This window comes from Mytilus edulis, chromosome 4 (assembly GCF_963676685.1).
Source record: "Mytilus edulis chromosome 4, xbMytEdul2.2, whole genome shotgun sequence".
NCBI classification, from domain to species: Eukaryota; Metazoa; Mollusca; class Bivalvia; order Mytilida; family Mytilidae; genus Mytilus; species Mytilus edulis.
Window position 1 is genome coordinate 74,811,961 of NC_092347.1, and position 27,499 is coordinate 74,839,459.

Consider the following 27,499-nt stretch of genomic DNA (forward strand, 5'->3'; position numbering starts at 1 on the left):
TCTTTTAGAGTGTGAACAAAGTTATCTTAATAACCAGCTGTTATCCTTGTATACTTCCTATTCATAGGTAGTAACAAATATCATTAACCAATGGAGTAATGACACAGGTGATAACTTAAAACCCTTGTTTGACCAATTGACTTCTATATTTACTATTACTGATATGAAAATTCATTTATTGCTCAACAAACAAGTTCTGTTGATGTCATTAGAAATAACTTGCTTTTAAACTCAAACTCTAATCTGTTAAAATCTTTTTATAGTTATTTGCTGAAAATTTAAACATATTGCATACCAATGTTTATATTTTTGAGGATTTAAACATAAATAGCAAATCAAAATTTAGTTTTTACCAATGTCAATTGCTACATACCTCTTCTAGCTTTCTCACATAATCTCTGAACCAATCCTCTCTACGTGAGCTGCTGTCAACGGCCTTGTATCGAGGATCAGAATCTATTTTACGTTTTGTCTCACTCCATCGTGAGTTCCTATCAAGACCAGAGGTCTCTTTCAACAAGGCGATAAAATCAGCCTTTAACTACAAGAAATGAAAATACAAAGATGAAAAATGGAGTTTAAATAAAATTTGAAGCATGTGAGATTGAAGTATGGAATGGCAAACTGTTATCTTTACTAATTCTGATACAGTAAGTTAAATACATGTTATATATTCTATAGAAAACACTCTGGCTGAAATAAAAGTTTGATTAGATATCACAAATACAACATTTATACTGGAATAAAAACATATTTATTCTTAACTTTTCTTACAATTACTTATGTTATTTTTACTTAGAAACAAAATTTATTGATTCTCTTAAACTTGATATTCAAATATATCTATATTTATGTATCATGAAAAATCTAGTTTCAATGAACAATATGATTTCATTTTTTTATTCAATAAAGTGACTATATTTTTTTATTAATCTGAACAACGGAAAAACATACATAAAAAAATGTAACTTTTTTCCACCGATCGATACCACAATCTAATAGATATTAACTTAATCATCTTGCTCTCAGAAATAAACTTTTATTTTTGTTTTAAAAATCATTTTAAATTTATAAACTCATTTAACTTGTACTAGCTATTCCTACAACAAATCATTTCCAAATGATTGAAATCATGCTGCTTTAGACATAGTTTTATGGTTTAAACAGGCCCATTGCCAACACTTTGGTTTATATCTGAGAACATGAATAGTCAGTTTACATTTACTGTGAAATCTTATTTTCCAAACCAAATCACTTTTATGGTACACTGAAATTATAAAATTTACAACTCAATGAAATACAAACTTGTATGTTTTTCCATTGTTGTTAATTTTAAAATAAGGTGAATTCTAATAAATCTGTACACGCAAATACATATTTACGTTTACATTATGAATATACATGATATATAAAGAATTACATTAACTTTAAACCATTCTTAACTTGTGTTGAAAATGTTAAATACATACAATAAAGGAACTTTTCCCTTAAAATCTATTCAAATAACATTAAAAAATACAATATAGCCAATCTTCTTCCATCATACAAAAATATTTGCCATTCCAAATTTTATCCTGTTTTTTCATTAGTTCTTTTTTATGATACATACTTAGCAAATTTTGTACTTCATAAATTCCATTTTATTATTTTTTTATTTTTATACTCAATTACAAAAGTAGAAAATTACTGAATGATGCTATTAAGGAATACCCATTATCTGAATTATTTGTCATTACCAAAAAGGACCAATTAGAAGATTTTTATGACTCTACCAAATCATACTGCTTATATGCTTTATCAAAATACAAATAAAATAGAGAAACTTTTTACTACCAGGTCAATAATATTGTATAGATTGCTTAACACATATCAAAGTCAAGGCCCACTTCAAACTTATTTTCCCTCATTTTAAATAAGAATTTTCAAACAAGTAAACAATAAATAAAGTTATCTGCCCATAAACTAATCTAAATCAAAATAAAGCAGTTATAACTTCCCTTTTCTTTTGAAATTCAATGGAAATTATGGCATCATTGTAATTCTTCTACTGATGTATCAAATCAATGTTTTACTTTGAAAGTTAGCAGCTATTATGCCAAAAACAAAGTTAGGTAAAGAATGGAATTCGCAGTGAAAGTAAAGTGGAAGCCTTTCCCATAAAGTACATATCATAATCAAAGAACAGTTATCTGCAATGAAATCTTACAACAAACTGCCTTCAACTTGTTACAATTAAACCTGCATAAACAAACAACATCTAAAATTTGTTTAAATTGAACAGGCAACATATAAAATTGCCAAATAATATTTGTCTATCTCTATAAAGAGTTCTGTTTATGCAGGTTTAACTGTTTAATTAAGAATCATTTCATATAATATTTTCTACAATTCTATGTTGATAACTTTTTTGTTGTTTTCACTAGGCTTTTTTGACAAGTAAAACAAATCTAAGACATAATCATATTTCAATAGGAATTTAATTTTATCTTTCCAGAACTCATATTGAACAAGTGTATGCCATCAACATTTAAGGCTTTTATTATATCATAAAAATAGTTGAGTGATGGAAAAATCAAATGACTAGGGATAATTATCATACTCTTAGACATTGTCATCCATTATGTACTTTACAAATGCATATGAGAACAAATATATGTGTTCATGGGACAACATTCTCAGCCAACATTATCATATTTCTTCAAGGAACTGTGAAACCAAGGTAAAAATCATTTGGAAAAAAAATGTTATAAGTTCACATCATAATGAACATGCATACAAAGTTTACAGAAGATAAGACCACAACTCCATACAGAACTACAGACTGACACACAGACCAGACCAGAAACAAAATGCAGTCCGTTTATCCTGCTATCAAATTGACATATGATTTCCAGGTCAATGCACATCTTCCCACACTAAAATATATTAAAAATCCTATGGGATAAGAGATTAGCTTTAAAATATGTAAATACATGCCTTTTTTCCATTAAAATGATTATAATGGGAGGTTTTAACGACCTTAACTGGCACATTTGGTTCCATTACTACTAAGAACAAACAAAATTACTTCAGAGTATTTCATAATAACCTTAACCTTTAATAACCATCTCTATATGATGTCAATAAATTTTACGTCAAGAAGTTAACAATCCCAGCTGCACTATGTTTAACCAAGAGAAAACAAGACCTTGCTGTATCTCTCTTAAGACAGTTCAAAGTGCAGCAGTGATCAAGGCAGTCAGTTGAAAGGTTTCAAAGTCCAATTTCACATTAAAAAAACAGGCAAATAAACTATAGTTAACAAATACCGCATGTTGGCCTTAATATGATAGACTGTGGCTCCTGGTTAACATTCAGCCTCATGTGCTCTCGTTTCTGAAGCTAGACGCTTAAAGGGACAAATCACAAAATATTATACTGAAATTTAACTCATTCAACAAAATATTATACTGAAGTTTAACTCATTCAACAAAATATTATACTGAAATTTTTCTCATTCAAATTAAAATTCTCTTAGAAATTTCTCAAATTAAAACTTTTATTTATCAATTATCATTTAAAATCATGTACAATCTTTAACAACTATTGCTATGGCACTTTATCAAAACAGAAAACAGTATAACTTAAAACTGTGGATAAATAAAAGAACTTGTCTAACTTCTGTGAAAACTTTATTTACTACAACTGTTATCATTATCTTCAAAACCTTGTCCTCATCAGATTCTCTATTAACTCTTATAATTGCAATTATGTAAATTGACCAAGACACAAAATTACTTGGTTGTATGAATCAATGCTCTTGAAAAAAAGCAACCACAAAATTATCATCTCATGTTAAAAATGTAAAATACAATGACAAAGCTGAAATAAAATGCTTTTATTAACCTGAAAGCAAAAGTACATTTTAATGAGTTTCATATGAAATGTGTCTTTTCACATTTTTAAACAGGTTATATTACGAGTATTTCCATTTCATGTTTTGTTATTGGACCTACAAGACACATTTCATACTTAATCATGACAACCCTTCCACAGTTACATAAATTCAATAAAGATATATTTCATTTTTGTTTACATGTCATTTGTGCAGTATCAATTTGTTTTTGTTTGCTTTTCATGTTTTTCATGTTTACATGCAATGATAAAATACACTCAGGGCTTCATAATTTTTACTTTTAAAAAGCAAACCAATAATTTTAAAAGAATAAAAGATTTTTTTAACCTTTGTATTCTGATTTTGTTGCATGAAAGTTGACAAATTGAATTTGGTGGGTACAAATTTTATTTAATCAAAAATTAAATCAAAAATAATAGATACTCCATTTTTGGTTTTGCCAAAGTTTGCATACAAGCCCAAGAACAAAAACTTATGAAGCTCTGAGTATTAAACATGTTTGTCTGCAAATCCCTGAAACATAAATCATGAAGTGATGATGGAATCCAAGAGACAACAAGTACAGACATCGATTGTTATTAACATAAAATCATCCTTGATGATATTTGGATGAAGTTAAAGATATGTAACTTGAATTTTAGGGAATGTCTCTCTCTATGGCTATACCGACTATTATTTAACGGCTCCCCACAGTAAAATATTTTTCTTGATCAAGTGACAGATCCTAAATTGTCACAAAAGCAATGTTTTATAACACAAAACAGAATTGTTTAATCCCAAAATAAAAAGAGTAGCTATCAGAAAGTATCAGAGACATGACCAAATATTGTATGTTGCCATAAAGTTTTATAGGTAGAAGAAAATAAAAGATCTGGGCATAAAAGATTTAAAATTGAGTTAATTTATCTGTAACTGAAAACAAACACAGCTTATGCTAACTTGTACAAAACAAATACAAAAACTTTCCTTAAAAAAATTCAAGCAATTATTCAAAACAAGAGCAAAGTTTACCCGCTGTTTTGTTTATGTAGTTTTCATTTTGCAACCGTGATTTAAAACCTGAAGATGTAATGCCCACTACTTGCAGGTATAAAATACTAATAATACTGAAATTTCAGTGAACTGTTGAATTGACCAAGATAATTTCACCTTGTGTCTCTTGGTTTCAACATCAACAAATATTAGGCCTCAAGTCTCAAGAAAAACTTAATATAATCTTATAACAATTAAATATTTTTTCTTAAATTAAATAAACTAGTATAAATCATTTTTTTTTCTTAAAAATATACCAATCCTACATTGTATATATCTATTCATAATTGTAATTTCATTATAGTATTGCTCAAAGATATCAGATAGTAATTTATAACTGTAGAAATCAAAGTTTTTAAATACATGTAAACATACATCTGTTTTCAAATCTTATAAAATACTGACAACTTTACATATCTATTGAATGCCATTGATCATATCAAAACAAGAAAACTGAATCAGAAAGATTGAATTAAGTGAAGTTAACCAAACCTTACCTGTAGTTTGGCGTAAATCTGTCATGTCAATGCCCTAACAATCATTTCTTATAACACAGCTTGTAAACTTTTATCAGAGACAATTACAAGGAGACTTGAGGCCTAAAAATTAACCACACAATAACTTACGTCTCTTTCTGTAACCTACCTTTTCTTTTTGTAGTGATTTTTCCTCCTTTTCTTTGCGCCTTAGATCTGAGCAGAAGTCACTGAAGAGGGCTTCACGCTCTCTCATCTTTTCAATGCCTTTGAATCTTTCATCTTTAGCATATTTTGCAGCAAACTCACTGAAGGATGATCTGATATAAAAGAAAACGATATATTCATCAAATTGTATATCCAGCTTTTTATGGATAATTTTTCTCAAATATATACATGTTTGAAATAATGGAGATAAAAACTTTGAGCACAATAGTATAGTCCAAAAATGTTATTTATATGACTGGTGGAGTTGTTAATGTGTAAATATGCAATCGGCCCTATTTTGGTCTTAATTTCTCACAGCAATTTTCACTAATGGTGCATTTTTAATTTAGATAATACAAAAATTGATCGACTGTTGGTTGCTCAACATCCTACAAAAATTGAGACAAGAAATAAAGGATACTAAGTGTCACATAAATGCAGTTAAAATGTCATATAAATCAACCTCGTCTTGAGATGGAAAAAAAACCATAAGATTTTGGTAGTACTATGTATTTTAAATGTATAACACCACTTTTCATGTAAATATCAATTTTGTACTTTTAAATGCACATCACAAAATACATAACAATACTTACTTTCCATGCAATTTAGCATCTTCAAGTAAATTGCGGAAAAAATCCTTCTTTTCTCTGAGTTTGCGATGTTTCTCTCTTCTTTCCTCTTCAGCCCTTTCTTTAACATACTGCTCAAATACCTGTTTCCTTTCTTTAGATGTCAGTAATAAATACCTCTGGTCAAACACAATCTTGTGAAGTTCCTTCTCCCATGTGGAAAATGCAGATACCTTAACATACAAGTCAATATTTTCTTTAAATGCTTAATTTTCGTTATATCTGAAATATTTCACAGGTACAGGATTTCACAAATATTTATCATAGCTTGTCAATTTCATGGAAAATATTAATCCATAACAAAATAAAACAAATCAGTTACTGGCGGATACAAAAGCAGTTAACTAACACTATATCAAGTGTATTGAACTGTTATTAGCTGAACTGCTTTCCTGTGATGTTTAATATAAAGTTTTTGTCAATTGTATATGAATATCAGTTATTACAATTTTCAGTTATGACAATTTTCATTTTAGAGTGAGGCAAAGATCAATCAAAATACAAGCTTGCACTGTAAGTCACCAGTCCGATGCCAAAGACTAGTAAGTTTTTGCTAGACACATGTTAAAATGTCTGAGTATTTGTCTTTAAACTAGAAGTTAGAAAAGATTTTGGTGCAGACTGAAGTACATACATCTTTTTCTGATAACATATCTCTGAACTGTTTCATCCTGATTTCTAGAGGTACAACAGCCCTCTGTCTGGCTGCCTGCACCTCTGCCTCTATAGCTGCTTCCTTCCCAGCATCGATTGTCTTTGGTCCATTGTCCTCTTCCTTCTTGATTTCATCTTTGTCCAGTCTACAATAATATATGTTCATTAGTTATATAGCTTATTTTTCCCCATAAGGGCTGCTCCATAAAAAACATATATGGAACACATGAAGGTAATCACAATATATATCTCTAGTAAGTGTTAATGACTATTTTGTACAGAGAAAATGTTAGAGAAATTCTAAACTAGCCCATATAATCAGTTATCCCATATTTTAAAGTGCCTTCCCTTACAAAATTTAATTGCATTGTGTAAGTTAATGCAAATAAAAATATGAACACACATTATGTTCTACCTGCTTTGTGGTTTACTCAAAACCTCTAATTTGATAAATTGCTATATTACTGCAGGTAAACAATACTATCAGTACTCTCAACTTATCATGGTGTTCAGTTTTAATTTATAGTGAATTAGACGAAACAGAAACTGCTTGGCATTGTGATTGCAATTGTAAATACAGATTTTTTACTTCAGTGGTCACTCAACAATCAAGAAAAGCTAAGACAATATGAAACATAGTAATTTTAAGTTTACTTCTGTTTCTTTGTCTGTGGTTCATCATCCTCTTCTTTCTTCTCTACTGGATCTGTAATAAAACAAACAACTTACAAAAATGGAAAAAGAGGTATACTTTATTTTGATTATTTTTTAGGAGGATTTTATCTTCATCAATTTTCTGGGTATTGGCAAATACAAAATGTAGGTACAACATACTAGTCTAACTTAATTTAGAATAATTGTTAAACAGTTTTCTATTGTCATCATAACTTTACAATAGGGACTTTCATAAAAAAAAAACACAATTTAAGATATGTATTTACTCTTTCCATCCGGTTGACTTTGAACCATCTTGTCTACATCAGCTCTTCCAGCCAAATCCTCAGGTCTTTCCCAAAGGGATGTACGTGAGCTTGGATTGTAGAAAAATACCCTGGTATCACCAGTCCAAACCACACACCTATGACACAAATATAAAAAAAAAATCATATGAACATTTCATGCATTATAATTCCTCCAGACAATAACATACAGTGCTTACAGTAAAGATTTAGCAAATTCTTGCTTGATCAGCCAATTTTTTTTTTTTTGCCATCATTCAACCTGAATATTTATAATATATCAATCATGTAGTCAACGTCAAGGGAAAGTTGATTATTAATTTACATGTATCTTCTAATCTTAATAGCAGTTTTTCAGAACTTTCAAAGCACTGTGATATTGTAAGAAAATAATTTACCAAGGTGTCCCAGGTACAGGTGTACTGGAAACTGGTCTTGCTTTCTCTGCTGCTTTTTCTTCTTCTGATTTCTCTTTGGATTTGTCCTCTCGCTCCTCCTGTAAAATTAAAAACCAGCAATTAGATAATATACTTTGTCTTCAATATTTTGTTACTTTATCTAGGAAACTGTTATACAGTTCAAAATCTTTGTTCAGAATGTGAATATTAAATTATATGCTAAGTTCTCTTGAGTTTTGTACTTAAAACACATACATAACATACTCATAAAGGAACTTATCGTCGCTGGGCTTCCAAAATGTTGTAAATTACAGATTTTTCAAGAAAAAAATATCTCACAAACAGGCTTTGAAAATTTTGACAAATTGCATGCTTCCAAAATGTCGTATGTGAACTTGTACATTTTTGTAAATAGCAGTGAAATTAAAACTTTGACATTTCTGGATTATTGGAGAACTTAAATAATTTTCACAGAAATAAAGAAATGTACAATCATTTTATTCCAAAAGCCATCATACAACGATTTTTGAGTTTTCATAGAACATTTTGGAAGCAAACTTTACAAATAACTGACATTGGCAATTTTGTAATATGTCTTATTTCAAACGTATTGATCGGTCTAACTGAATGCTATTTTGTAATACCAAAGATTTCCTCCCGCCCAGACCATTGGTGTCAAAAAATATTTTTAGCCAAAAAAGTCATATACAACATTTAAGATTCCCAACGACGTTATGCTCAAATATTGTGCCATTTGTTAGTCTGTTAGCACTTTATTTCCATAACTTCTTGTAAACAAGTTCTTGATTTCAATGAAGCTTTCAAAAAATGTTGGTACCTAATGGCACTAGGTACTTAAATTGGATCTTATTTCACTTATTTCTTTTTATTCTGAATCCTTTTATAAAGGGGTGAGGCAAATATAACATTTAGTGATCTCTGCTCTTTTTTTTTTTTATAGTTTTTGTTAATTTATTGTATGTACACAATAGGAGCCCTATAATTTGTACAACATACATCTTTTGTGACCTCTTCCTCATTAGTCTCCATGGGCGTTTCTTCTGCATGTCCATTCATTGTGGGACTTTCCTCTTTCACAGGCTGGACTAGAGTTGGTGGTGGTTGTTGTGTAGCTTGTATCTGTGCTATCTTGGCTAAAAATATAATATTCATATTAAAGATATTTCCCCATTGAACTCAATTGTGTGATTTGACAATCAGCAAGCTTAGCATTTTAAAAAGTTTATCTTAAAAGCAGTAACAATATTGTTTAAATACATCTCTGATTCAGACATATATTTACCTTGGTTATTGAAAAGCATTTCTGAACAAGTATATTTGATCTTATTCTAGCTCAATTTTTTATCTAAAATGTCTAACAATTGTAGCATAAACATTTCAATAAAATATTTTTAAATCTATTTCTATGTACTAACCTTCCCAGTCAACAAGAGTTTGAGGTTTGTCCCAGGTTGATTCCATTGTCCGTGAGTTGTAAAAATATGATCTGCCTTCAGCATTTTTATGTTCAGACCATTCTACTACTTCTGCTGGCTTTGGAGGAAGCTGAAATTATAAATTCCATGATGAGTCACCAAGTCAAAATAATATAAACAGAAAAAATATGTGTACAACCTTTTTATTCTTAATTGAAAGTGAATGATATTTTCGGCGTTTGAAAAAAACCAGTATAGAGATACATGAAGGGCCTTTTTTCTCATGTCTATAATACTTTTAGATGAAATATGAGTATGAACTGTCAAAAAATATTTCAAGCCTCTACCCCTTAGATCATTTAATTTAGGTGCTTTAGAACGACTCATACAATACTGATTTATTTTTTTGGAAGCCCTTTGGTATAATCGAAAATAGGTTCCAAATAGTTAGTTAGAATGAATTATGACATGGCTAATTTAATATGTTCTTTAAATATATTTTTTGAGTGAATTATTCTTTACATCATATACCATACATACTGTTGCAATCATAGGTTAAGGCTTAAATGCCAACTAACTCTAAATTTTAATAAATATCTTTATAACATGTGACTTAAATACACGTTCTTATGTCAAGATGATGTCTTAAAATTGGCAGGTAAGTTGAATACCTGAACCGTAGAAGGTTTCTGTAATGATGTGGCATCAGTGGGAGACTGTCCACCCATCTGAGTGGCATTAGGCAAGACAGCTGCTGGAATGGCTGCTGCTACTTGTGGCATTGCCATACCTTAAATAAAAGGATATCAAATTAATTATATTTTCTTCCAAATCTGATCCATAGTATGCTACATATGATCACTTTGTTAATACACAAAAAAACTCTGAATGAAATGTAGTAGTTGATCAAATATACATGTTTAAAGAAACCAAAGATATTATTTTGACCAACAAAAAAACCCAAACTTTTAAAAACTTTAATTAATGATCTTTAAATTGCTTCAATTTATAGAATTTGCAAATAGTTTATGAATATTTCATTTTTTATCTGAAAAAACTGCGTAGAGATATCTTAACAGCAGAACATATCAAAGCTTCCTCGATATGAAACTTCTTTGGACAATATTTCATTTAATTACTGACTGAAATGGTCGGCAGTCTGTTTAAATTGATAAAGCTATAATTCTATTTTCCTTAAAAATACATATCAAATGAAAAACACATCATTAACAAAAGAATATTTTTTTCTGTTGCTTAAAAATGTGTCTATGAAAGTAAAATATCTTTTATCTAACAAAACATAGTAACATACCTGTCAGTGTTGGATCTGGTGTGACTTGTGGCTGTGCTGCAGCTGCTAAAAGAAGAATTTCAAACATTTTAGAAAAATAAAAAATGTTTTAATTCTGATTGAGATAGCATTACAATTTTGATTCACTTTTTTATATTATTTTTTGTGTGTGTGTGTGACCCTGTAAAAAAAATTTCTCAATTCATTCACCCTGTTCATGATCTATTCATAAAAATAAAAGGTAAGGTGGAATACAGGGCAATATAGCAGCAACATTGTAACAGATATTACCCCTCCATTACCTAAAAAAAACCACAATGCACACTTGATCAAGGTTATAAAGTTGTCCAACAATATTCTTCAAGGTTGCATTGTACGATTGTGCTAAGAAGGCATTTGATAATATCAAACCTTTTTAGTAAGAAGGGAATATAAAATATGTTCTGGGGTTGATGCATGGTTCACCTTCAGCTTCATGAGGCTTAAATTAAAATATTGTTTGTTTGCAGTTTACCAAATGACCCTTGAAAATCCTCCCGACTGTGAAAATTTTATTGCTTTAAATTTGAAGATTTTTTTTTTAATACTTCTATTGACGCGATCCGGAACTTTGGGTCCTTTCCAGAAATGATTTAAAGTCTGGGTCAATTACGCATTTCAAGTTCGGTTTTTCTTAGCTTCCCGTCAAGCGTTCATGTGACCATTTAATGATAAAGCACATGGAAATTGTTTACAGGTATCCATGAAGTCACGGAGGAGTACTTTATGCTACATCGTCTCGTGTCAATTTTAAGACAAATAACAAACAAAAAAGTTTATTAGTAAACTGTTTATACAGATTCAGGCACATGTAATGATGTGTGATGCTATCATTGACGATGATGCAGCGGATATTCATAACTGACACGATAACCATTCTGTCTCAAGCAAATCGGGTACAGAATCTGTGGAGCCTGACTTTATGGAACCAATTTCAGTGGTTAAATAATTCGACAGCAGCTTGAAGTATGGCATATTTTCTACAAATCGTTGTGAAGACGACAAAGATGAAACCACTCCTCTGTGACTTAAATCTTCATGGATATCTGTAAACACGCCTGTACGGAGGAAGGGCTCATTTGAAATGTTAATGGATATAGATCATGCCAAATCAGTAAGAAGCAACCCTAACTACACAAAGATGTAGAGAAAATGAATGGTTAGCTTGAAAAATAAATATACTCTCTCTATATTAAATCTATCTTCGATTGCAATGAGTATGCTCCTTTAGGATAAGGGGGGCTGCTCCACTCATTGCAATTTTTCTCTTTCTTACAATATTAAATATACCCAAACTGTGTGGGCCGGCCTGTGTGAATTCAATTAAAACATGTCCTTAGGAGCTATGCTGCCAATTTTTTTTATGCTTAAAAACATTTCAGTACAGACCATTTACTTTTAATGGGGTACTATGGATTTCACCCCAAACTTTAGATTTCTTTGGTTTTCATTAAAGCCTGGCAAAAATATAACCTTATCACATATAATTAAATATTGTTAGAAATATGAAAACAGTCGAATGTCTTAATACTTTTTTTTCAAGTTGCCTTTTTTTCAATTGAGGAAGATTCAATGATTATTTTTTTTTATTAAAAATACACTCTTTAATACATTGTCTTATAAATCTTTAATACATGTATCTACATTTTTCTGATGAAAATACTCTACTCATGAAAACATTCTAGTCAAGAAGCATACATGTCTGAATATATTTCTTTAAAACATTTCTAGTCATAATGACATTCCTTGTTTATAAGTGTTCCAGTATTTAATAATTATACCATATTTTATGTCATAAATTGGATAATGACACTATGTTAAAGTTTCAGTTTTGGTTAAAAAGTTTTTTATCTGAAAATGCCTGTTCATTTGATGTTGGTTTTCAGCATGTCCAGTGTTTGTTGTTTTAAAATGGTTTTTTTTCTTCACAAGAAACTTGGTTTAGTGTAACTGCTTGTTTAAACTGTATTTTGGCTGATAAAATAAAATATTTTTCCTACCTACCGACCCTTCAGTCTGAAGGTACAGTCGGAAAACTGCAAACAAACATATTTTTAAGGTTGGCCTGAATATCTGGCTTGTCTTACATCTGCCCTGATTTTTTAATTAGTATAAGTGGATCCAAATGAGCTGGAATCATGAACCAATCTTTGTTTTTCTTGTCTGCAGCATACCCTTAGCTATTGCATTCTGTGCTGGATTTAATCCCTATCCCCAATTACCTACCTTGAGCTACTGCATTCTGTGCTGCTGTAGTAGGACCAGTTTGAACTGGATTTGGTGTAGTTTGTTGCTGGGCAGCCATCTGTTCCACTTCTGACTGAGTTATAATTTTAACATTTTCTGGTCTAGACCAAGCAGCTTCTCTAGTTTTTGCATTGTAATAATAGGCCTTAAATTAAAACAAAACATGCTGGTAAATAAATTGTTATATGTAAATTTTTTAATAAATTTGGGAAAAAGTTATCTAGAGGCAAATATGGCATGCATAATGGAACAAATTATAATTCTTAATGCTGTACACTCTTGGAAAAGCTTTGTATAGATTATCGGGTTTTCTACACATTGATATCATAAAATATCAGCCGCGAGCCACAATGTGAACCTTTTTGGCGAGTGAGCGTAGCGAACGAGCTAAAAAGTTTCACATTGTGTCGAGCGGCTATTATTTTACGATATCTATACGAAGAAAACCCGATTATCTTTTTATCGTTCTATTACTGGTCGTTTCTTTCTCCCTAAGACAGTTTTACGCTTGACAAAAGCAAGCTTGATAACGTCTCCTCTCGCATTGTGACGTCGCTGATAACTTCTCCTTTCACATTGTGACGTCGCTGATAACTTCTCCTTTCACATTGTGACGTCGCTGATAATGCCTGGTCTCGTTTTGAAGTCTTGATACGAGAATTACGGAGCAACAGAGCAGGGTGGTATAGGCAGAGGGAAGGACGATAAAAATGCTTATATTGTTTGGGTGTGACCAGGTCACCACTGACCAGGATTGAGATTGAAGCAATGACCTCTCACACTTAATCGAGCATGCTACAAGACCTTGGATGCAGTTAACAGAATTATTATGTTCATAATACCATAAAAAAACATATTCACCAAGTTTTATTTTGATATGAAAAGTAATAAAGAAGAAAATTGGAAATTAATAATTTTATTTATCCGATTTTCCTGACTTATGTGACGTAGTTTAAGTCTTTTTGCATGCCGGGAGTGAAATTAATCTCATTTAAGTCTTGTTTGTTAACCATCTAATAACACCATTTAAAGCGCATTGCCGACTTTCGGTGTAGCTATAATCAAACTAAAAATAGGTGATAGCCATGCAACTTTTAAAATGAGATTGAATGATTTATGTTTTAACGATTTTTGATCAAATTTTAGTAATAAAAGTAAATAATACAATAAAACATTTTTATGATTTTTTTCCAGACAAATACTTTAAACAGTTAAAACATATGAAACTGACATGATCAATAGTGTATTAAAAATACTTGTTTTTATTGACCTTTTTGCTTCAGTCCAGCAAATATTACCTGTAGTGTGGAAATACAATGTGTATTGTTATGTGACACTTAGTGAATGTTGAATGCGTGGTTAAACTCTAGGTAATTAAAAGATTAGCATTCTGTAATTGTAATCTGTGAATTCTAGCCGTCACAGTTTACCGTTCCAGGTGTGAACAACATTTTGTATGAATGATACACAGACACAGAAAATGTAAAAAAAAAAAAAAAATTTAGTCGAGTAATAAGGTCGCACAATAACTGGATAGTCATTGTATATCTTTATATTTTGCGTAAGCTCACTTTTAAATGTATTATGACTGCCGATTACTTTTGTAACCATGAAATACTGAATTAATTTAATTGAATAAATTTATAAATAATCCGTGTATGAACTAAAAATTGTGCTATTTTAAATTAGAATTGGTAACCTTGAATATTTGAAACAGATCATTACCAATTGCAATTATAGAATTTGGTCCATATTAAGGAATTAATGTTCTCATCAAAATATTTTAAATCTCACAACGCATAAATACTTCAGCTATTTGAAAAAAAAAAGATATTTAAAAAATTGACAAAAAAATTAAGGATCTTCTTGGAATGGAATCGAAAAATTACGAACGAATATTGTTCTTTGAGGTGTGAAAAACATCAACAAAATTTATACATAATTGGGGATGTCCCTATTAAAATAGTCTTCGTCTCACAACATATAATGCTTTAGCTATTTGACCAACGATGTTAAAAAACTAGAGGCTCTCAAGAGCCTGTATTGCTCACCTGATTCTACTTGGGTTTTTGAAATCATATAAAAAAATATAAAATTTGGCTAAAAGTGACAACACAACCTCATTTATAAGGAAAGGAACATGTTTAATTTCATTCAAAAGTCCCCCACTGGCGGCCATCTTGGATGACGGATCGGCTACAAAGTAACAACACTTGGTCAGCACCTCATAAGGAACATTCATGCCATGTTTGGTTTTATTCCATTCAGTGGTTCTCTAAAAGAAGTTATTTGTATGCATTTCCCATAGGGTCCTATGTTAAACTAAGTCCCCTGCTGGCGGCCATCTTGGATGATGGATCGGCTACAAAGTAACAACACTTGGTCAGCACCTCATAAGGAACACTCATGCAATGTTTGGTTTTATTTCATTCAGTGGTTCTCTAAAAGAAGTCATTTGTATGCATTTCCCATAGGGTCCTATGTTAAACTAAGTCCCCCGCTGGCGGCAATCTTGGATAATGGATCGGCTACAAAGTAACAACACTTGGTCAGCACCACATTAGGAACATTCATGCCATGTTTGATTTCATTCCATTCAGTGGTTCTCTAAAAGAAGTCATTTGTATGCATTTCCCATAGGGTCCTATGTTAAACTAAGTCCCCCGCTGGCAGCCATCTTGGATGATGGATCGGCTACAAAGTAACAACACTTGGTCAGCACCACATAAGGAACATTCATGCCATGTTTGGTTTCATTCCATTCAGTGGTTCACTAGAAGAAGTGATTTGTATGCATTTCCAATAGGGTCCTATGTTAAACTAAGTCCCCCGCTGGCGGCAATCTTGGATAATGGATCAGCTACAAAGTAACAACACTTGGTCAGCACTCCATAAGGAACATTCATGCTATGTTTGGTTTAATTCCATTTAGTGGTTCTCTAGAAGAAGTCATTTCTATGCATTTCCCATAGGGTCCTATGTTAAACTAAGTCCCCCGCTGGCGGCCATCTTGGATGATGGATCGGCTACAAAGTAACAACACTTGGTCAGCACCCCATAAGGAACATTCATGCTATGTTTGGTTTTATTCCATTCAGTGGTTCTCTAAAAGAAGTCATTTGTATGCATTTCCCATAGGGTCCTATGTTAAACTAAGTCCCCGGCTGGCGGCCATCTTGGATGATGGATCAGCAAAAAAGTAACAACACTTGGTCAGCACCTCATAAGGAACATTCATGCCATGTTTGGTTTCATTCCATTCAGTGGTTCTCTAAAAGAAGTCATTTGTATGCATTTCCCATAGGGTCCTATGTTAAACTAAGTCCCCCGCTGACGGCCATCTTGGATGATGGATCGGCTACAAAGTAACAACACTTGGTCAGCACCCCATTAGGAACATTCATGCCATGTTTGGTTTTATTCCATTCAGTGGTTCTCTAAAAGAAGTCATTTGTATGCATTTCCCATAGGGTCCTATGTTAAACTAAGTCCCCTGCTGGGGGCCATCTTTGATGATGGATCGGCTACAAAGTAACAACACTTGGTCAGCACCACATAAGGAACATTCATGCCATGTTTGGTTTCATTCCATTCAGTGGTTCACTAGAAGAAGTCATTTAAAATTGAGAATGGAAATGGGGAATATGTATTTGTATGCATTTCCAATAGGGTCCTATGTTAAAGTAAGTCCCCGCTGGCGGCCATCTTGGATAATGGATCGGCTACAAAGTAACAACAATTGGTCAGCACTCCATAAGGAACATTCATGCAATGTTTGGTTTCATTCCATTTAGTGGTTCTCTAGAAGAAGTCATTTGTATGCATTTCCCATAGGGTCCTATGTTAAACTAAGTCCCCCGCTGGCGGCCATCTTGGATGATGGATCGGCTACAAAGTAACAACACTTGGTCAGCACCCCATAAGGATAATTCATGCTATGTTTGGTTTTATTCCATTCAGTGGTTCTCTAAAAGAAGTCATTTGTATGCATTTCCCATAGGGTCCTATGTTAAACTAAGTCCCCGGCTGGCGGCCATCTTGGATGATGGATCGGCAACAAAGTAACAACACTTGGTCAGCACCTCATAAGGAACATTCATGCCATGTTTGGTTTCATTCCATTCAGTGGTTCTCTAAAAGAAGTCATTTGTATGCATTTCCCATAGCGTCCTATGTTAAACTAAGTCCCCGGCTGGCGGCCATCTTGGATGATGGATCGGCTACAAAGTAACAACACTTGGTCAGCACCTCATAAGGAACATTCATGCCATGTTTGGTTCCATTCCATTCAGTGGTTCTCTAGAAGAAGTTCAAAATGTAAATTGTTAACGACGACGACGACGGACGACGGACGACGGACGACGACGACGGACGACGGACGCCAAGTGGTGAGAAAAGCTCACTTGGCCCTTCGGGCCAGGTGAGCTAAAAAAGACAGAACCAATTTATTGTCATCTTTCCTTATTTTTGTATATAATTATATAAGTCTGTTTTAACTGTCAAGAATACCACTAAAGCGGACAAGCAGTTTATTCTTTAAATTTCTGTTATTGAAAACCAAGAAAGAAAATAAATCCCAAAATTAATTTGAAACTTTGATACTCAATAGTTTTCCTGGAAAAATCACATCCCTTGGGGATAATCAGTGTGAGTCCAGTGACATATATATTACATACATGTCAGAACAGGAAATTTGGCATAAAACACTTTCAGAACCATGTTCACATTATTATCCATTATACCCAACAATTGTGATGATGACGAATTTCTTCCTTTGTTCAAGAACAATCTAATTGAAATAAATCTGTGATTTTACTAGTACTATGTCCATAACTTCGATGAACCAAAGCAAGTTAGATATCGACCTGTTTTTAAATAAAATTGGTTCTCTTCATCTTCTTTTTCTTTTGGTATACAATAGTCCATCGACATCCGATGATTACATACAGTTGGCATACGTGGACTAGTCTATTTACAAAACTTTCACCCCAATTTAAACACAATTTATGTTTCTTTCTTATGTTCAATGTATACATGTATATTTTAAATTGTGACTATCTATAGTTCCGTACTTTCTATCCAGGTGTATAAACGAATGATCAGCAACAAGTGCATACATTTTTGTTATATCAATACTTCTTGTGTTTTAAACTGTCCTTCACTATTGATAACAAGTATATACTTACATTTTCCCAAATACCCTTGGAAAAAATATGTAAATAGATTTTTATTTTATCAATTTATTTTTTTTGGAATTTTTTAGATTTTTGTAAATAATATTCTTTATGTAACAACAGAAATGTTATTTAAAAGCAAGCGTAGGAGTTTAGTAATGACTAGTATATCACTATCGGACACGCAAGACAGAGATGTATATTATACACCTGATAGTTCAAAATAGAAAATTACAAGTTATCAGCTGTGTACACTGATCAATACCCTCAGAAGTGAAACAATGCATGAACTTGCAAGCCCAACAGGAAAGTGCTTAAAGTCATATGAAACCAGTGAGTGGTGAAAAATAATATTTATCCACTATTGAACCAATGCATGTTTATATCATAAACTTAGTCCTCTGTGCACGATTTTATCATTTTTTACGCAAATATATCATATAATCGTCAATTTCTTTTCTCTCTGTCTGTTATGATTTAACAAACATGGTTGCTCATTAAATGCCGTATTTTGAAGCCGAAGTTTACCGATTGTCACCTTATAGTTAACAAATAACAAAAAGCATGGGTATTGAGCACGTGTTAAACATGTACAATCAGATAATTGTTTATTTTAATGACAGATCCATGCGTTTTGCGATCACCGGAGTTTTACGAGGAGGGTTACGCTCAGGTCACTTTGCATATGGAAAATATGTCGACGAATTGCTTCCTGGAAGCAAGCAATTAAAAATAAGTAAAATTCTTCTAAATGTGGACAAATTAAAGAACTTTCCTCAGAAAAAAGTATATGTACATCTGTTGTATAATGCAAACTATCCATTTAGTTATAAAAAACATATGCATATTTTTTTTTATTTGAGGTTTCTTATGACTTTAAATACCTGGGGTCTGTTGTTCAACGTGTGATTAAACTAATCATATGATTAATTTTAATTAGTCGTTAAAAGTTAATCGGATGATTAGTAAATGCAATGATTAAATTGCGTTGTTCAACTTATTTTAATCATTGTATTTACTAATCATCCGATTAATTTTTAATCATATGATTAAATTTGGGTAGTTAGCAAGTGTTTCCCACAATGCATTGTAAATCAGGGCCTACAAAACTTCCTTTGATGCATTAAATTATAACATTCTTCTTTTAAACAGGTTTTGGGTGGCAATAATTGTTGAATAAATATCTTATAACATGTTCATGTTTTTTCTTATGGAAACATAAAAATATTTTAGATATGTTTCCAGTTCAAAATGAAATATGCTTGAATGAAAAAATAATTTCAGTGAATGGACTGATTAAGTAATCTCAAATTCAAAAGTAATATGCATTTATTTACCATGAAAATTGTTTCGGGTGCATTTTGTAATAATCAGCATTTGCATCAATCGTTGTTGAAATAGTCTTATCATGCAACATGAGACTGTTCTAACTCAGAAGCAATGTCAGAGATTGTCTTCTGTCCTCAATCAAAATGCATCATTCATGACCATGATTTTAATGCCGGAATTTGGTGTCTGACAACAACGACAGTGTCCGTGATTGCAATGATAATTCAGTTGAAGTCTTTGTTTTTACATAATGATTCCTTCAAATATCTGTTAAAATATTTTTTGTTAGTTAAGTCATACCTTCTACACATGCGAAAGATACGCTTTTGTTTTAAAAATGACGAAATAATTTGGAATAACAATCTCCATTGACGCGTATGTGAAGGGTGCTTTCTTTCACGTCCGCATTTTATCTATGTTGTGTGTGCTATTGTTGTCTGTTTGTCTTTTTCATTTTTTGCCATGGCGTTGTCAGTTTATCTGTCAGTAAAAATTCATACGGTGACCTATATTATATCTGTTAACTACTACATCTTTTGGTTCCCGATAGGGAATTGTCTCTTTGACAATCATGCCACATCTTCTTGTCTTTATATTTACTATTAGCAAAGCCCATACCGTATAGTCAGCTATAAAAGGCCCCGATAAGACAATGTAGACAATTCAAACGAGAAAACTAACGGCCTTATTTATATATATATAAAAAAAATGAACGAAAAACAAATATGGAACACATAAACAAACGACAACCACTGAATTACAGGCTCCTGACTGGGGACAGGCACATACATAAATAATGTGGCGGGGTTAAACATGTTAGCGGGATCGCAACCCTCCCCCTAACCTGGGACAGTGGTATAACAGTACAACATCAGAACGAACTATTTCAGAGGTGTTTTCAGGGGCCCAGGCCCCCTCCCCCTTTTGTGGAAAAAATTTGGTTGATTATATAAAGGGAATCACTGTAGCATGATTGGAGTGGGCCCCCTCTAAGGCAGTCAGTGCCCCTCCCCCTTTATGAAAATTTCTAGAACTAACAATTTGTTATTTCAGTTTTAAAAAATCATTGAAAAGGTTCTCGGACTGTGCCATTACACTTGCACAAGTGAATATTTAAAATTGTCACACTGTATCTTCTTTTGCAGTGTGAACTGCAATCGATTACAGTTCTGTTATTTATTACGATCTACACCATCCGTAAAAATGATCTGAAATGTTATCTTGGCATGCCATACTTGTTAAAATGCGGACGTGAAAGAAAGCGCCCTTCACATACGCGTCAATGGAGATCGTTATTCCAAATTATTTCGTCATTTATAAACAAAAGCGTATCTTTCGCATGTGTAGAAGGTATGACTTAACTAACAAAAAATATTTTAACAGATATTTGGAGGAATCATTATGTAAAAACAAAGACTTCAACTGAATTATCATTGCAATCATGGACACTGTCGTTGTTGTCAGACACTAAATTCCGGCATTAAAATCATGGTCATGAATGATGCATTTTGATTGAGGACTGAAGACAATCTCTGACATTGCTTCTGAGTTAGAACAGTCACATGTTGCATGATAAGACTATTTCAACAACGACTGAAATTTTTTAATATAATTAAGAAACAAACTGATTTCAAGTTATTCATTGCATGAATGTTGGTTTTTCGACCACCTGCATGACCTCATCATTTCAGATACCAAGATTTTTGAGCAATAACATGAAAAACTCTGGCCCTAGTCATAATTTAAAGTGGAATGCAAATGCTGATTATTACAAAATGCACCCGAAACCATTTTCATGGTAAATAAATGCATATTACTTTTGAATTTGAGATTACTTAATCAGTAGTGCATTCACTGAAACTATTTTTTCATTCAAGCATATTTCATTTTGAACTGGAAACATATCTAAAATATTTTTATGTTTCCATAAGAAAAAACATGAATATGTTATAAGATATTTATTCTATAATTATGGGCACCCAAAACCAGTTTAAAAGAAGAATGTTATAATTTAATGCATCAAAGGAAGTTTTGTAGGCCCTGATTTACAATGCATTGTGGGAAACACTTGCTAACTACCCAAATTTAATCATATGATTAAAAATTAATCGAATGATTAGTAAATACAATGATTAAAATAAGTTGAACAACGCAATTTAATCATTGCATTTACTAATCATCCGATTATATTTTAACGACTGATTAAAATTAATCATATGATTAGTTTAATCACAAGTTGAACAACAGACCCCTGGACATTGTCACCTCACAATACCTTTTGGAGTAATACCTTTAGCCATGCTGCATGGTGATCAGATAAAGGAAGGTCCAAATTTATTTAAATAAGAACTTATTACATAATAGAATTATGAACAAATTAGATTTTCGAAAATAATTTTCACGGAACACTTCTTTATGATCATTAATGAATTTGAACTTTGACATTTTAGCATATTCCATATAAACAGTTTAAAAACGACAGACCATGGTTATTTAAAAAATAATAACATTTTCCGTATCAAGTTAGTAAGTCGGATAAAACAACCGTACTATTGACAAGATATCGACGCGCAATTACGACTACATTAGGTTACTGTAGTTTTGGTCCTTTGTGGGTTATAGACATATCGTGGTTTCAAAATGGAGAAAATATCAAAATGGCGGCACGCAGAGGATTGATAATCTAAATTTAAAATTGATGGTGATCTCTTATCTAGCAGAATAAAACTTTGATATTTATGAATTTGAGCATTTTTATACAGAATGGACATAATATCAATTTTTGATTTTTTTGCAAAGTTTCCCTTTAAATGAACGTAAGATAACAATTCCAAATAAATGTGTTACCTGGATGAAACATACTTTTGCATCAAAGATTAACTATTGCAGTACTTCATAATCGTTACTTCACTGAATGACCTTTAAAAATGAAACACTTTGGCTTTCATCCATATCACAGGACAGCCACTATAGGAGTATGTGGCACTTTCCTATATTCATTGTTTAAATTACAAATGATTTCATATGTAGTTTCTCAAACAAATTAAATATTCTGGGGTTAATTTAGAATACCAAGACATAAATACCTTTCCTTCCGCTGTCTTAGTTTCCACCCATAATTCTTGATTTCCATCCATATTGGGTACTCCAGGTTGCATCTGCCCTGGAGGAGGAATACTGTAACCTGGTGGTGGCATGGCAAAGTTTGGTGGAGGCATGCCTGGTGGCATCCCAGGAGGAGGCATCATAGGTGGTCGCTAATGAATTGAAAAAACACAAATATTTTCAAGGGTTTTACTGAATTTATCAATTGCAAATTCTTTCATCATGTTCATTATTCTTGATTTTTAATGTTATAATTTCTGTTAACTTGAGTTTTTAAAAAGAAATTAACATTACCGTTACAGTCTGGCCAACATTCAAGTTTACTCTGAGGGACTTTTTGGAAAACTTACCATTCCTTGCATACCAGGTGGTGGTGGCATCCCTGGAGGTGGTGGCATTCCTGGAGGAGGAGGCATACCCTGATAATTCTGAGGTGGTGGTCCACCAGGCCCTCCTGGATGAGGTCCATAATTTGGATCAAATGGAGGTCTTCCAAATGGAGGTGGGCCTCGCATTCCTGGTGGGGGTGGACCCCTCATTCCAGGTGGTGGGGGACCTCTCATTCCAGGTGGTGGTGGGCCTCTCATGCCAGGTGGTGGTGGCCCCCTGTATCCTCTTGGAGGACCTCCTGGTCCTGGTGGACCTCTAAATGGTGGTGGTCCTCTGAAAGACATTCATTTTTTATTAATTACAATGAACAGAATTATCATATTTTAAGAATAAAGACGTCATTAAAAAAAAAGTTCTCAGTCAACAAAAATACTGATCTAGACATAACATAGATTTTTCAACATCAAATTCCAGTTTAGTTTCCTGTCAAAACAATGGCGACAATCACAAATATTTTTTGTAAAACAATGTGTTAGGGACTCAAGGGATACATCCCAGTGACTCACAAGTTTCAAAAGTGACACATTCAGCTGGATTTGTACAAGTCCAGGACAAGTATACACGTCTTAACGAGAACCTTGAGTGAGACTACACATCAGAACTATTTAGAGTAAGATTATTTCTGAATCTTAACTCTAACTGACCCCAATACTTTTAATTGCCTTGCCAAAATATTATTCTTGAAAAGGTGTTAAAGTGTTCTAATCAGACTTCAAGTAATCTGCTACAATAGTACATTATTGACTCAATTTTGTACTATTCAGATCAACACATATACTATTACTAGATTACAACAGGGATCTCCATGGCCTGTTTAAGGCGCCATCTTTCAAATGTCTTGCGTCATTGTCAAATGACTCGCGCCATCGTTCAATTGTCTTCCGCCATCGTTCAAAACTGTGATCGTTTTTATAGCCTGACGCCATTTTTTTTAGCAATTATAATTAAATGCATGAAATTACATAACCCTCAGGTTTTGTTTTTTTTTATAGTATAATCCAATAAAGTTCAAACGCCTGAGGGATATCCGGATTAAGATCGCTAATCACTTGTACCCGAGCTTGTTCAGGTAGATCAACAAACCAGACAGGAGAATATTATCTGAAGATAGACGATTCATTTGTCAAATTATTTAACTAAGTTTCCACAAATGCTTATGATAATTCGGATTAAATAAATAAATTAATAATCCAGTTACAAAGTTTAACAAGTCGACCACGTGCTTTAATTTTGACTTACGCAGCATCCCCCTTTTTAAGAAGTAAAAAATAAGACGTAAAACAGTAATTATTATTTCATCGCAAATAACTCGAGTACTGCTGTATTGTAACGATAATATAGAATTACTTTAAAAGTTAAAGAGTAAAAACTTTTAATATTTCTTGTAAAGAAATATCGTATCGTAATTCCGAATTCATTTCGTAGTTAACAATCAAATTGATACATCCGCGTTTCCGGTTTCTATTCAGACTCAAAAGATGAATGTTGCATAGCATCAATTTGCTAGATAAAGTCAATAAAAACCTTTTCATTTGACAACGTTTGCTTTACAAATCTTTTTAACTTTTACATAACCTGTACGACTCGTTTTGTCGTTGCTGCAAACCAGCCATACCGGTAATGGGTTCATGACTTCTGAATTTGACAGTGTCCGTGAAAAAAAAAGCTCCACATGATTTTTAACCCAAATAACAATTACCAAAAATAGCAAGAAAACTACATGGGGACCTCCGTGATAGCTATTGGTCGTTCTTGACTAAGGGAAAGGGAGGGGGCATGAGGGCTTGGCCTTTGAAGGGTTGAAAACGGCAATTATTGAAAATATGTATATACTTCTATTTAGAATTTATAATGAAAATTCAAATAAATATAATTTAAATAAGCAATGAATTAGCATGTTCACCTATCCTTATATGGAGGGATGAAATACTTCGATTGCGCTACACTGTACGGTGAAGATACGGTTTATGATGGTGAAAGTTCCTCCATCGTTCAATTTTCATCCATGGAGATCCCTGTACTTGGGAGTAAAATTCAAAACTATAAAATGTATGAACATCTGTTGCTTGCGCAAATATTAAGTGGATGCATGTGTAACACAGAATCAAACTTTAAAATTTTCAGGATTTTGGTCATGTGTATAAAGAATTAAAGAACTTCAGTGCATGATTGTCTCCATAGAAAAAAAAAACAGCAAATGATGTGGATTTTAATAAAATTGTGCGTTTTAACGGCTGACTTATAGTGACAGTTGTTCAGGAAAGTTAGCAGATTTATTCTTTTTGTAAATAATAAATAGAGAAAATTTTACAAAAGGGGGAAGTCCATGTCATTTTTGGTGAAAATTTTTGATAATTTTTTATCTCCATTTGTTGCAACATGGATGCGCACATCAAATCAAATTTCAAAGTTCATATTGGACTAAATGATAATATTGTCGCCTACGGAGCAGACAATAGTTTGGCAATTAAAATTATCCATACGCCGGCAACTGGATCAATTTTTAGCAACAAAGATGGCCGACCATACAGAACATAGCTTTCATGCTTCAGTTTTGGTACCTTGGTCCTCTCATATATCCTCTGCCACGCGGAGGGCCGTTATATTGATTTCTGTGAGATCTGAAATCACGATCACCATTGTCTCTAGGCCCATGGTCATGATGATCATGTTCATTTTGTTCATCGTCGCCCATCTTGTCTGGTCGCGTTTTTGTAGGCTAACTGGTTCCGATTTTCCAGTAGGTACCAGACTTGGTAGACTAACATAGGCTAAACTTGTTTCATCCTACGTCGTCGTCCGGTTTTTAAAGGCGTTTCGATCATACACCAAGTAATACTACTTCGGCTTTAGTCACGAGCGACAGTGTTCGAATAACGTCATATTAGAATACTTCTTCGGCTTTGGAATATAAAATATTAATATTGTCACGATTTTGGGACATCTCGGACCAACTAGTAAGACGAGTCGAACCGTCTTCACAATCACACTATTCTCGATATTGTCTCGATGTTAAAATCTAGGTTGAATTCGTCTATAATGCCAGCTCAGACAAATCATATCAAGAGACAGAGCTAATGCATATTTTAAAAGTTAATATGACTGTTTTTCGCCGAATGTAGGACAGAAAGTCACAGGACAAAAAGTCACAGACAAAAAGTCACAGGACAAAAAGTCACAATTCATTTTTTCTGATTATTTTCTTTGAATAAAAAATGCTTATTTTTACAAAAATATTTTTGTATTTTTCTTGATGTATTGTATATTAACCAACTTTGTAAGCAAAATTTATCAAAAAAATATCAAAGATGATCAAATAGTTGTTAAGAAAACAAAATGTCAAAGAAGATTGGCACTCAAATGGCTTCATGGTGCCAAGAAATATGTCTTTTGCATGATTAAAATAAAATAAATCTTCATTTTTCAAGTAAAATGATAAATTCCATTAACTTTAATATGAGTATATGTATTAAAAAGTAAATATTTCAAGATATTTCTCTTATATATTCCAACAGAGACATATAATACAATATTTATATAATTGTATTATATGTCTCTGATTCCAACAATTGTTGAAAAAATATTTGTGACTTTTTGTCCTATCAAATTTGTGACTTTCTGTCCGTTTACCTTTTTCGTCATCTTGGATTGCAAATAACCAATCATCAAGCTAGCAAAATTTTATACAGGAATCAGTGCAGATAACTAATGTGAATTTTCATTAAAACAAGAAATGTGTAAGATTTCAACTTATAATTAATAATATCTTACCAGCGTAGATTATATCGTTTGATTTTTAATGTATTCAAAAATAGGCATTTTAGGGGGAAGTAACTCCGAAAAAGTGCATTTTCTGAAGGAATCTACAAGAAATTTTTCTATTTTATATAACAGGCGAAAAAAAAACGTACCCTGTCTTTTCAATTGATATTCCTTAAATTAAAGTATTTGCTAAAAGCTATCTTCTCGTATTTTATTTTACAACTCTCAGTATCATTTAGTTATCTTCTAATCACATAATGACGTTTTTCCGGCTTTAATCCATACAAAATGTGTCATTCACAACCTGTAGCTTGAGAAAATGCACGGTGAACTATCAGTTTTATTATATTTTTAACATATCACAATATATACTATGTTTTGGCAAAGTATGATCAAACTCTATAATTTTTTATTTATACTCTAATACCACCTTGAATGATTAAATGTAATATATCACAGTCATGATTTAATGC

At 32.4% G+C, this 27,499-nt stretch overlaps 1 protein-coding gene across 2 annotated transcripts in view; it reads right to left on the reverse strand.

Moving 5' to 3' along the window:
• LOC139520528 (transcription elongation regulator 1-like) overlaps positions 1-26,022 on the reverse strand; it is a 36,506-nt gene extending 10,484 nt beyond the window's left edge. Inside the window, exons 1-15 of one of the 2 annotated variants that reach the window (XM_071313245.1) lie at positions 25,826-26,022; positions 23,225-23,537; positions 22,856-23,026; positions 13,246-13,411; positions 11,002-11,043; positions 10,361-10,479; positions 9,690-9,819; positions 9,271-9,407; positions 8,254-8,351; positions 7,838-7,974; positions 7,551-7,602; positions 6,877-7,042; positions 6,207-6,415; positions 5,573-5,723; positions 374-541 (exon numbers count right to left, since the gene is read on the reverse strand). In XM_071313245.1, the coding sequence (XP_071169346.1) occupies positions 374-541; positions 5,573-5,723; positions 6,207-6,415; positions 6,877-7,042; positions 7,551-7,602; positions 7,838-7,974; positions 8,254-8,351; positions 9,271-9,407; positions 9,690-9,819; positions 10,361-10,479; positions 11,002-11,043; positions 13,246-13,411; positions 22,856-23,026; positions 23,225-23,537; positions 25,826-25,959 (2,193 nt within the window). In that variant the 5' untranslated portion in view covers positions 25,960-26,022. Of the gene's footprint in view, positions 1-373; positions 542-5,572; positions 5,724-6,206; positions 6,416-6,876; positions 7,043-7,550; positions 7,603-7,837; positions 7,975-8,253; positions 8,352-9,270; positions 9,408-9,689; positions 9,820-10,360; positions 10,480-11,001; positions 11,047-13,245; positions 13,412-22,855; positions 23,027-23,224; positions 23,538-25,825 lie in introns of both variants that reach the window. The other variant, XM_071313244.1, reaches the window with a different exon arrangement.
• Between the last annotated feature and the right edge of the window lie 1,477 nt (positions 26,023-27,499).